General features: G+C 45.3%; 1 protein-coding gene across 2 annotated transcripts in view; it reads left to right on the forward strand.

Moving 5' to 3' along the window:
* LOC139393225 (ankyrin repeat and sterile alpha motif domain-containing protein 1B-like) overlaps positions 1-12,500 on the forward strand; it is a 366,701-nt gene that overhangs the window by 89,318 nt on the left and 264,883 nt on the right. For both annotated transcript variants that reach the window (XM_071141673.1, XM_071141674.1), the window contains exon 3: positions 1,121-1,277. In XM_071141673.1, coding sequence (XP_070997774.1) covers positions 1,121-1,277 — 157 coding nt within the window. The remainder of the gene's footprint in view (positions 1-1,120; positions 1,278-12,500) is intronic.

Consider the following 12,500-nt stretch of genomic DNA (forward strand, 5'->3'; position numbering starts at 1 on the left):
AGAGAGCGACATAAAGGGAGAGGGAGAGTGAAGCAGGGAGAGAAGGAGAGAGAGAGACATTAAGGGAGAGGGAGAGTGAAGCAGGGAGAGAAGGAGAGAGAGAGACATTAAGGGAGAGGGAGAGTGAAGCAGGGAGAGAAGGAGAGAGAGAGACATTAAGGGAGAGGGAGAGTGAAGCAGGGAGAGAAGGAGAGAGAGAGACATAAAGGGAGAGGGAGAGTGAAGCAGGGAGAGAAGGAGAGAGAGAGACATAAAGGGAGAAGGAGACAGAGATAAAGGGAGGGAGAGAAGGAGAGAGAGAGACATTAAGGGAGAAGGAGAGAGAGAGACATTAAGGGAGAAGGAGACAGAGATAAAGGGAGGGAGAGAAGGAGAGAGAGAGACATTAAGGGAGAAGGAGGCAGAGATAAAGGGAGGGAGAGAAGGAGAGAGTACAGGCTCCAAGTGAAAAACAAGGTCACCAACACTCACTTAGAGAAGTGATTTAGAACTTTAGATGAGGGGGGAACAAGGAGGGAACTAACCATCTAACTGTACACTTTTAGACCGATTTAGAACTTTAGATGAGGGAGGAACAAGGAGGGAACTATCCATCTAACTGTACACTTTTAGACCGTTGAGTTTTGACAATGGATGCATCCTAAATTGCACCGTATTCCCTATATACTGTAGTGGTGCACTATATCGGGAATAGCGGCCATTAGGGACACACTAATAATTTCAATCCAGCTAATGATTTTAATGATTTTAATCCACACACTTATAAACATTCAAGGCAGCCTTGGTTATGCAGCTGGCATTATGATTCAGGCCAAGTAAAGTAATTTTCTTTCTCTCTCCCCCTTCTCGCTCTGTTTCCATTTTCTTTCTTTCTCGCTCTCTTTCTCTGTGTCCCTTCTCTCTCTTTCTCTCTCTCTCTACACTTTCTCTCTCTCTATGCTTTCTCTCTCTCTACGCTTTCTTGCCTTTCTCTCACAATCTTTCCCCTTCTCCTCTCTATTGAATCTCTTCCCTCTCTCCCTCGCTCTCTATCACTCCTCTTACTGCTCTCCTCTCTCTCTATCCCCTTCCGCTTCCACCATCCTCCCCCATCCTCCTCCTCCCTCCTTCTCCTCCTCAGGGACGTGGTGTTGAAGTTGCTCCAGTTTGAAGCCTCCACCAATGTGGCTGACAGTAAGGGCTGCTTCCCCTTGCACCTGGCCGCCTGGCGTGGAGACGTAGACATCGTCCGTATCCTCGTCCACCACGGGCCCTCACACTGCCGCGTCAACCAGCAGGTGACAACATACTGTTCTGTTCTACACTATACTGTACTACACACTATTCTGTTCTACACTGTTCTGTTCTACACCCTATTCTGTTCTACACTGTTCTGTACTACACACTAGTATATACTACACAATTATGTACTACACACTTCTGTTCTACACTGTTCTATACTACACACTGTTCTGTTCTACACTATACTGTACTACACCCTATTCTGTTCTACACTGTTCTGTATTACACACTGTTCTGTTCTACACTATACTGTACTACACACTGTTCTGTTCTACACTGTTCTGTTCTACACTATACTGTACTACACACTGTTCTGTTCTACACTGTTCTGTTCTACACTATACTGTACTACACCCTATTCTGTTCTACACTATTCTGTTCTACACTGTTCTGTTCTACACAATACTGTACTACACCCTATTCTGTTCTACACTGTTCTGTACTACACACTGTTCTGTTCTACACTTATACTGTACTACACACTATTCTGTTCTACACTATACTGTACTACACACTTGTATATACTACACAATTATGTACTACACACTATTCTGTTCTACACTGTTCTATACTACACACTGTTCTGTTCTACACTGTTCTGTTCTACACTATACTGTACTACACACTGTTCTGTTCTACACTATACTGTACTACACCCTATTCTGTTCTACACTGTTCTGTACTACACACTGTTCTGTTCTACACTATACTGTATTACACACTATTCTGTTCTACGCTATACTGTACTACGCCCTATTCTGTTCTACACTGTTCTGTACTGCACACTATACTGTACTACACACTATTCTGTTCTACACTATACTGTACTACACCCTATTCTGTTCTACACTGTTCTGTACTGCACACTATTCTGTTCTACACTGTTCTGTACTACACACTAGTATATACTACACAATTATGTACTACACACTATTCTGTTCTACACTGTTCTGTGCTACACACTTATGCACTACACACTATGTACCACACACTATTCTGTTCTACACTGTTCTGTACCACACACTATTCTGTTCTACACTGTTCTGTACAACACACTATTCTGTTCTACACACTGTTTTGTACTACACACTATGTACTACACTATTTTGCACGACACACTTATGTACTACACGCTATTGTGTACTACACACTATTCTGTACTACACAATATTCCGTACTATACACTGTTGTTTAATACACTATTCTGTACTACACACTGTTCTGTTCTACACTATTCTGTACTGCACACTATTCTTTACTACACACTATTCTGTACTACACCCTATTATGTTTTACACTATACTGTACTACACACTGTTCGGTTCTACACCATACTGTACTACACACCAGAGGTGGGACCAAGTCATTGTTTTACAAGTCACAAGTAAGTCAAGTTTTAACACTCAAGTCCCAAGGCAAGTCCCAAGTCAAGACAGACAAGTCCCAAGTCCTAGACTTTGAGTTTCGAGTCCTAAACAAGTCATAATGTGCTATTTAAATGTATATATTTTTTATTTCACCTTTATTTAACCAGGTAGGCTAGTTGAGAACAAGTTCTCATTTACAACTGCGACCTGGCCAATATAAAGCAAAGCAGTGCGACACAAACAACAACACAGAGTTACACATGGAATAAACAAGCTTACAGTCAATAACACAATAGAAAAAAATAAAGTCTATATACAGTATGTGCAAATGGCGTGAGGTAGGCAGGCAATAAATAGGCCATAGTAGCGAAGTAATTACAATTTAGAAAATTAACACTGAAGTGATAAATGAGCAGATAATGATGTGCAAGTAGAAATACTGGTGTGCAAAAGAGCAGAAAAGTCAATTAAAAACAATATGGGGATGAGGAAGGTTTATTGTGTGGGCTGTCTACAGATGGGCTATGTACAGCTGCAGCGATCTTTTAGCTGCTCAGATAGCTGATGTTTAAAGTTAGTGAGGGAAATATACGTCTCCAGCTTCAGCGATGTTTGCAATTCGTTCCAGTCATTGGCAGCAGAGAACTGGAAGGAAAGGTGGCCAAAGCAGGTGTTGGCGTTGAGGATGACCAGTGAGATATACCTGCTGGAGCACGTGCTACGGGTGGATGTTGTTCTCGTGACCAGTGAGCTAAGGTGGAGCTTTACCTAGCATAGACTTATAGATGACCTGGAGCCAGTGGGTCTGGAGATGAATATGTAGCAAGGGCCAGCCGACTAGAGCATACAGGTCGCAGTGGTGGGTGGCGTAAGGGGCTATGGTAACAAAACGGATGGCACTGTGATAGACTGCATCCAGTTTGCTGAGTAGAGTATTGGAAGCTATTTTGTAAATGACATCGTCGAGGATCGATAGGATAGTCAGTTTTACAAGGGTATGTTTGGCGGCGTGAGTGAAGGAGGCTTTGTTGCGAAATAGGAAGCCAATTCTAGATGTAATTTTGGATTGGAAAGGTTTAATATGAGCCTGGAAGGAGAGTTTACAGTCTAGCCAGACACCTAGGTAGTTGTCCACATATTTAAAGTCTGAACCGTCCAGAGTAGTGATGCTAGTCGGGCAGGCGGGTGCGGGCAGCGAATGGTGCATTTGGTTTTACTTGCGTTTAAGAGCAGTTGGAGGCCAGAGCAGTTGGAGGCCAGAGCAGTTGGAAGCCAGAGCAGTTGGAAGCCAGAGCAGTTGGAGGCCAGAGCAGTTGGAGGCCAGAGCAGTTGTATGGTATTGACGCTCGTTTGGAGGTTAGTTAACACCGTTTCCAAAGAAGGGCCAGATGTATACAGAATGGTGTCGTCTGCGTAGCGGTGGCTCAGAGAATCTCCAGCAGCAAGATCGACATCGTTGATATATACAGAGAAAAGAGTTGACCCGAGAATTGAAACCTGTGGTACCCACATAGAGACTGCCAGAGGTCCGGACAACAGGCCCTCCGATTTGACACACTAAACTCTGCCTGAAAAGTAGTTGGTGAACCAGGCGAGGCAGTCATTTGAGAAATCAATGCTGTTGAGAATACGGTGATTGACAGAGTCGAAAGCCTTGGCCAGGTCGATGAAGACGGCTGCACAGTACTGTCTTTTATTGAGGGCGGTTACGATATCGTTTAGTACCTTGAGCGTGGCTGAGGTGCACCCGTGACCAGCTCGAAAACCGGATTGCACAGCGGAGAAGGTACGGTGGGATTTGAAATGGTCAGTGATCTGTTTATTAACTTGGCCTTTGAAGACTTTAGATAGGCAGGGCAGGCTGGATATAGGTCAATAACAGTTTGGGTCTAGAGTGTCACCCCTGTTGAAGAGGGGGATGACCGCGGCAGCTTTCCAATCTTTAGGGATCTCAGACAATTCGAAAGAGAGGTTGAACAGACTGGTAATAGAGGTTGCAACAATGGCGGCGGATCATTTTAGAAAGAGAGGGTCCAGATTGTCTAGCCCAGCTGATTTGTACGGGTCCAGGTTTTGCAGCTCTTTCAGAACATATGCTATCTAGTTTTGGGTGAAGGAGAAGCTGGGGAGGCTTGGGCAAGTAGCTGCGGGGGGTGTGAGCTGTTGGCCGGGGTAGGGTTAGCCAGGAGGAAAGCATCGCCAGCTGTAGAGAAATGCTTATCTTCACCAAATGTAATACCATTTCATATTTTTAACAAGAGTAATACTTAGTATATTACATTTACGCAAATCATGAATGCTTTTAAAAATATCTATGTATTTATTACTTTCCAAATGTTATATTTCCATGGAAACACATGGGTAGCCATGAGAAAGATCCCACACTTCTGTTCGGCACACTGTTCTGTTTTGCACTATTCTGTACTACACACTATTCTGTTCTACATGGTTCTGTTCTACACTTATGTACTACACACTTCTGTTTTACACTACTGTTCTACACTATGCTGTACTACACACTATTCTGTTCGACACACTGTTCTGTACTACACACTGTTCTGTTCTACACTGTTCTGTTCTACACTATGCTGTACTACACACAGTTCTGTGCTACACTATACTGTACTACACACTGTTCTGTTCTACACTGTTCTGTTCTACACTATGCTGTACTACACACGGTTCTGTGCTACACTATACTGTACTACACACTGTTCTGTTCTACACTGTTCTGTTCTACACTAATGTACTACACACTATTCTTTTCTACATTATTCTTTACTACACACTATTCTTTTCTACACACTGTTCTGTTCTACACACTGTTCTACACTATTCTGTACTACACACTCCTTTACTACACACTATTCTGTACTACACTACTCTGTACCACACTCTGTTTTGTTTTACACTATACTGTACTACACACTGTTCTGTTCGAAATTCTGTTCTACCCACTATTCTGTTCAATACACTATTCTGTTCAACACACTATTCTGTACTACACACTTCTGTTTTACACTACTGTTCTACACTATCCTTTACGATACACTGTTCTGTACTACACACTGTTCTGTACTACACTGTTCTGTTCTACACTGTTCTTTACTACACACTATTCTATACTAGACTATGCTGTACCACACTATGTTCTGTTTTACACTATACTGTACTGTTCGCTCAGGAAGGAGATGCATTCGGTCTCCTAGAGATTAACGTACTTTGGTGCGAAAAGTGTAAATCAATCCCAGAACAACACCAAAGGACCTTGTGAAAATGGAGGAAATGGAGTACAAAATGGAGGAAACAGGTACAAAAGTATCTATATCCACAGTAAAACAAGTCCTATATCTACATAACCTGAAAGGCCGCTCAGCAAGGAAGAAGCCACTGCTCCAAAACCTCCATAAAAAAGCCAGACTACGGTTTACAACTGCACATGGGGACAAATATCGTACTTTTTGAAGAAATGTCCTCTGGTCTGATGAAACAAAAATAGAACTGTTTGGCCATAATGACCATCGTCTGTTTGTAGGAAAAAGGGGGAGGCTTGCAAGCCGAAGAACACCATCCCAACCGTGAAGCACGGGGGTGGCAGCATCATGTTGTGGGGGTGCTTTGCTGCAGGAGGGACTGGTGCACTTCACAAAATAGATGGCTTCATGAGGAAGGAAAATGATGTGGATATATTGAAGCAACATCTCAAGACATCAGTCAGGAAGTTTAAGCTTGGTCGCAAATGAGTCTTCCAAATGGAGAATGACCCCAAGCATACTTCCAAAGTTGTGACAAAATGGCTTAAGGACAACAAAGTCAAGGTATTGGACTGGCCATCACAAAGCCCTGACCCCAATCCCATAGACAATTTGTGGGCAGAACTGAGAAAGTGTGTGCAAGCAAGGAGGCCTACAAACCTGACTCAGTTACACCAGCTCTGTCAGGAGGAATGGGCCAAAATTCACCCAACTTATTGTGGGAAGCTTGTGGAAGGCTTCCTGAAACATTTGACCCAAAGTTAAACAATTTTAAGGCAATGCTACAAAATACTAATTGAGTGTACTGTATGTAAAGTTCTGACCCACTTGGAATGTGATTAAAGAAAAATATGAAATCAATCATTCTCTCTACTATTATTCTGACATTTCACATTCTTAAAATAAAGTGGTGATCCTAACTGACCTAAAACAGGGAATTTCTACTAGGATTAAATGTCAGGAATTGTGAAAAACTGAGTTTAAATGTATTTTGCTGAGGTGTATGTAAAGTTCCGACTTCAACTGCATGTAAGTCACAGATTATTTACACAATATTGTGTGTGTGTGTGTGTGTGTGTGTGTGTGTGTGTTATGTTGTTGTATATGTGTGTGTGTGGCTACAATTTATCTTGCCAATACACTGCCTGCACCAGAAACAGCACCCTGCATATATTACACTAGTCACCAATATATCGTATCCACTAAACAACACCCTGTATATATTACACTAGTTACCAAGATATAGTATCCACTAAACAACACCCTGAATATATTACACTAGTTACCAAGATATCGTGTCCACTAAACAACACCCTGAATATATTACACTAGTTACCAAGATATAGTATCCACTAAACAACACCCTGTATATATTACACTAGTCACCAAGATATCGTGTCCACTAAACAACACCCTGTATATATTACACTAGTCACCAAGATATCGTGTCCACTAAACAACACCCTGTATATATTACACTAGTCACCAAGATATTGTGTCCACTAAACAACACCCTGTATATATTACACTAGTCACCAAGATATCGTGTCCACTAAACAACACCCTGTATATATTACACTAGTTACCAAGATATCGTGTCCACTAAACAACACACTGTATATATTACACTAGTCACCAAGATATCGTATCCACTAAACAACACCCTGAATATATTACACTAGTTACCAAGATATCGTATCCACTAAACAACACCCTGTATATATTACACTAGTCACCAAGATATCGTATCCACTAAACAACACACTCATCATCAAGACTTAAAGCACTGGACCATTCTCTACACATAACCCCATCTGAATTATGTTAGTGGCCTACTACATTGTGTGGGTGTGTGTGGGTGTGTGGGTGGGTGGGTGGGTGGGTGGGTGGGTGGGGATTGCCATGCTGGTGTTTACTACAGTTTTATTGGAGGATGCAATAACTGACTTGCCTAGTTAAATAAAACCAATAAAAAGAGCATGCAGGAGTAACATGAAGCTGTTTGGTTTTACTATGGAGAAAGAGGTAGTAAAGGGAGGGTGGTATAGAGGGAGGTAGGGAGTTTTAGAGGAGGGAGGTATAGTGGAGGGAGGGAGGTAGGGAGGTATAGAGGGAGGTAGGGAGTTTTAGAAGAGGGAGGTATAGTGGAGGGAGGGAGGGAGGTATAGAGGAGGGAGTTAGAGGAGGGAGGTATAGTGGAGGGAGGGAGGTAGGGAGGTATAGAAGAGGGAGTTAGAGGAGGGAGGTATAGTGGAGGGAGGGAGGTAGGGAGGTATAGAAGAGGGAGTTAGAGGAGGGAGGTATAGTGGAGGGAGGGAGGGAGGGAGTTATAGAGGAGGGAGTTAGAGGAGGGAGGGAGGTAGGGAGGTATAGAAGAGGGAGTTAGAGGAGGGAGGTATAGTGGAGGGAGGGAGGTAGGGAGGTATAGAAGAGGGAGTTAGAGGAGGGAGGGAGGGAGGTATAGAGGAGGGAGTTAGAGGAGGGAGGTATAGTGGAGGGAGGGAGGGAGTTATAGAGGAGGGAGTTAGAGGAGGGAGGTATAGTGGAGGGAGGGAGGTAGGGAGGTATAGAATAGGGAGTTAGAGGAGGGAGGTATAGTGGAGGGAGGGAGGGAGGTATAGAGGAGGGAGTTAGAGGAGGGAGGTATAGTGGAGGGAGGGAGGGAGGTAGAGGGAGGTAGGGAGGTATAGAAGAGGGAGTTAGAGGAGGGAGGTATAGTGGAGGGAGGGAGGGAGGTATAGAGGAGGGAGGGAGGGAGGAAGGTATAGTGGAGGGAGGGAGGGAGGAAGGTATAGTGGAGGCAGGGAGGGAGGTATAGTGGAGGGAGGGAGGGAGGTATAGTGGAGGGAGGGAGGGAGGTATAGTGGAGGGAGGGAGGGAGGTAGAGGGAGGTATAGAGGAGGGAGGTATAGAGGAGGGAGGGAGGTAGGGAGTTACAGAGGAGGGATGTATAGTGGAGGGAGGGAGGGAGGTATAGAAGAGGGAGTTAGAGGAGGGAGGTATAGTGGAGGGAGGGAGGGAGGTATAGTGGAGGGAGGGAGGGAGGTATAGTGGAGGGAGGGAGGCAGGTATAGTGGAGGGAGGGAGGTGTAGGGAGGTATAGTTGAGGGAGTTTTAGAGGAGGGAGGTATAGTGGAGGGAGGTAGGGAGTTATAGAGGAGGGAGTTAGAGAGGTGGAGGGAAGGAGGGAGGTATAGAGGGAGGGAGGGAGGTATAGAGGAGGGAGTTAGAGGAGGGAGGTATAGTGGAGGCTGGGAGAAGGGAGGTAGGGAGTTATAGAGGAGGGAGGTATAGTGGAGGGAGGGAGGTAGGGAGTTATAGAGGAGGGAGTTATAGAGAAGGGAGTTAGGGAGGGAGGGAGGGAGGTATAGAGGAGGGAGTTAGAGGAGGGAGGTATAGTGGAGGGAGGGAGGGATAGAGGGAGGTAGGGAGGTATAGAGGAGGGCGGGTATAGTGGAGGGAGGTATAGTGGAGGGAGGTAGGGAGGTATATAGGAGGGAGGTATAGTGGAGGGAGGTAGGGAGGTATAGTGGAGGGAGGTAGGGAGTTATAGAGGAGGGAGGTATAGTGGAGGGAGGTAGGGAGGTATAGTGGAGGGAGGTATAGAGGGAGGTAGGGAGTTATAGAGGAGGGAGTTAGAGGAGGGAGGTATAGTGGAGGGAGGGAGGTAGGGAGGTATAGAAGATGGAGTTAGAGGAGGGAGGTATAGTGGAGTGAGGGAGGGAGGTATAGAGGGAGGTAGGTAGGTATAGAGGAGGGAGTTAATGGAGGGAGGTATAGTGGAGGGAGAGAGGGAGGTATAGAGGGAGGTAGGTAGTTATATAGGAGGGAGTTAGAGGAGGGATATATAGTGGAGGGAGGGAGGGAGGTATAGAGGAGGTAGGGAGTTACAGTGCCTTGCGAAAGTATTCGGCCCCCTTGAACTTTGCGACCTTTTGTCACATTTCAGGCTTCAAACATAAAGATATAATACTGTATTTTTTTGTGAAGAATCAACAACAAGTGGGACACAATCATGAAGTGGAAGGACATTTATTGGATATTTCAAACTTTTTTAACAAATCAAAAACTGAAAAATTGGGCGTGCAAAATTATTCAGCCCCCTTAAGTTAATACTTTGTAGCGCCACCTTTTGCTGCGATTACAGCTGTAAGTCGCTTGGGGTATGTCTCTATCAGTTTTGCACATCGAGAGACTAGGAGTCACGTGATAAGCCAAGGAAAGTCCACCAGGCCAAACCCTCTCCTAACCGGGACGGTGCTAGGCCAATTGTATGCCGCCCTATGGGGCTTCCAGTCATGGCCGGCTGTGACACAGCTGGGGTTTCGAAACCCAGGCTGTAGTAGTGCCTCAGCACTGTGATGCAGTGCCTTGGACCGCTTCGCCACTTGGGGCCTTTCAATACAGTTTGACACTCAGGTTCAGATTAACTTTACAGCTTGAAGTATAAAGGTGTGTGTGTGTCGGGGAGGTCTGAATGTGTGTGTTTATATCCAGCAGGCTTAACTTTTGCCCTTGGTTCTCTACCTGCCTACAGAGCAGCAGGTCTCTCCATATAGAATCCCCTCATCATTGGAGAGAGAGGGAGAGAGAGATATATATATATACAGTGCCTTGCAAAAGTATTCGGCCCCCTTGAACTTTGCGACCTTTTGCCACATTTCAGGCTTCAAACATAAAGATATAAAACTGTATTTTTTTGTGAAGAATCAACAACAAGTGGGACACAATCATGAAGTGGAAGGACATTTATTGGATATTTCAAACTTTTTTAACAAATCAAAAACTGAAAAATTGGGCGTGCAAAATTATTCAGCCCCCTTAAGTTAATACTTTGTAGCGCCATATTTTGCTGCGATTACAGCTGTAAGTCGCTTGGGGTATGTCTCTATCAGTTTTGCACATATAGGGAGGTAGGGAGTTATAGAGGGAGTTAGAGGAGGGAAATATAGTGGATGGAGGGAGGGAGGTATAGAGGGAGGTAGGGAGTTATAGAGGGAGTTAGAGGAGGGAAATATAGTGGATGGAGGGAGGGAGGTATAGAGGGAGGTATGGAGGTATAGAAGAGGGAGGTAGGTAGACATAGAAGAGGGAGGTAGGTAGACATAGAAGAGGGAGGGAGGTAGGTATAGAAGAGGGAGGGAGGTATAGAAGATGGAGGTAGGTATAGAAGAGGGAGGGAGGGAGGTATAGAAGAGGGAGGGAGGTAGGTATAGAAGAGGGAGGGAGGTAGGTATAGAAGAGGGAGGGAGGGAGGTAGGTATAGAAGAGGGAGGGAGGGAGGTAGGTATAGAAGAGGGAGGGAGGGAGGTAGGTATAGAAGAGGGATGGAGGGAGGGAGGGAGGTATAGAAGAGGGATGGAGGGAGGGAGGGAGGTATAGAAGAGGGAGGGAGGGAGGTAGGTATAGAAGAGGGAGGGAGGTAGGTATAGAAGAGGGAGGGAGGGAGGTATAGAAGAGGGAGGGAGGGAGGTATAGAAGAGGGAGGGAGGGAGGTATAGAAGAGGGAGGGAGGGAGGTAGGTATAGAAGAGGGAGGGAGGTAGGGAGGGAGGGAGGTATAGAAGAGGGAGGGAGGTAGGTATAGAAGAGGGAGGGAGGGAGGTAGGTATAGAAGAGGGAGGGAGGTAGGTATAGAAGAGGGAGGGAGGGAGGTAGGTATAGAAGAGGGAGGGAGGGAGGTATAGAAGAGGGAGGGAGGTATAGAAGAGGGAGGGAGGGAGGTAGGTATAGAAGAGGGAGGGAGGGAGGTAGGTATAGAAGAGGGAGGTAGGGAGAGAGGTATAGAAGAGGGAGGGAGGGAGGGAGGTATAGAAGAGGGAGGGAGGTAGATATAGAAGAGGGAGGTAGAGAGGAAGAAGCATTTTAGACAGAATATGAGAGAAAGGTGAGAGGACAGCAAGGGAGACAGAAGGATGGAGGTAGAAAGAGAGAGATGATTAACAGGCTAGAAGCTGTGTCTGTTCTTTTAGCGGGAGGTTATTGGAGGGTATGGGAGGTTATGGGATGGTTGTAAAGCAGGCAGATCCCACTGTTTACTACTGGGTACATTGAACACAAACATGTACACTGAACACGTCACACCAACACACACATACCCACACAAACACCGTACACAAATTCATGCACATACAGAGCTGTTTATGCTATGCTTATGTGGCATGAACAAGAGAGAGTTGTGTGTCAGTTTATAAATGCTTGTTTCATTTGAGTTATTGTTTGTAATGTATACCTATGAATTCTGTGTGAATATGCATGTGTCTGTTTATACCTGCGTGTGTGTGAGAGTGTGTTTATGAGTCAGTGAGCCGTAACCATTGAGTTGACCAATCTCTGCATGCATTGGACATGGTTCTGCCGGCAGAAAATCAATGGAACCTCATTCATGTGAAGTGTCTCTTGTGGGTAAACAACCCCCTCTTCTACCACAGAGGTTCTCACCCTCAGTCCCGGTTCCTCTTCCTGGGTGCACAGGGGTTCTCACCCTCAGTCCCGGTTCCTCTTCCTGGGTGCACAGGGGTTCTCACCCTCAGTCCCGGTTCCTCTTCCTGGGTACACAGGGGTTCTCAACCTCAGTCCTGGTTCCTCTTCCTGGGTGC

The sequence above is a fragment of the Oncorhynchus clarkii genome, chromosome 33 (assembly GCF_045791955.1).
Source record: "Oncorhynchus clarkii lewisi isolate Uvic-CL-2024 chromosome 33, UVic_Ocla_1.0, whole genome shotgun sequence".
NCBI lineage: Eukaryota > Metazoa > Chordata > Actinopteri > Salmoniformes > Salmonidae > Oncorhynchus > Oncorhynchus clarkii.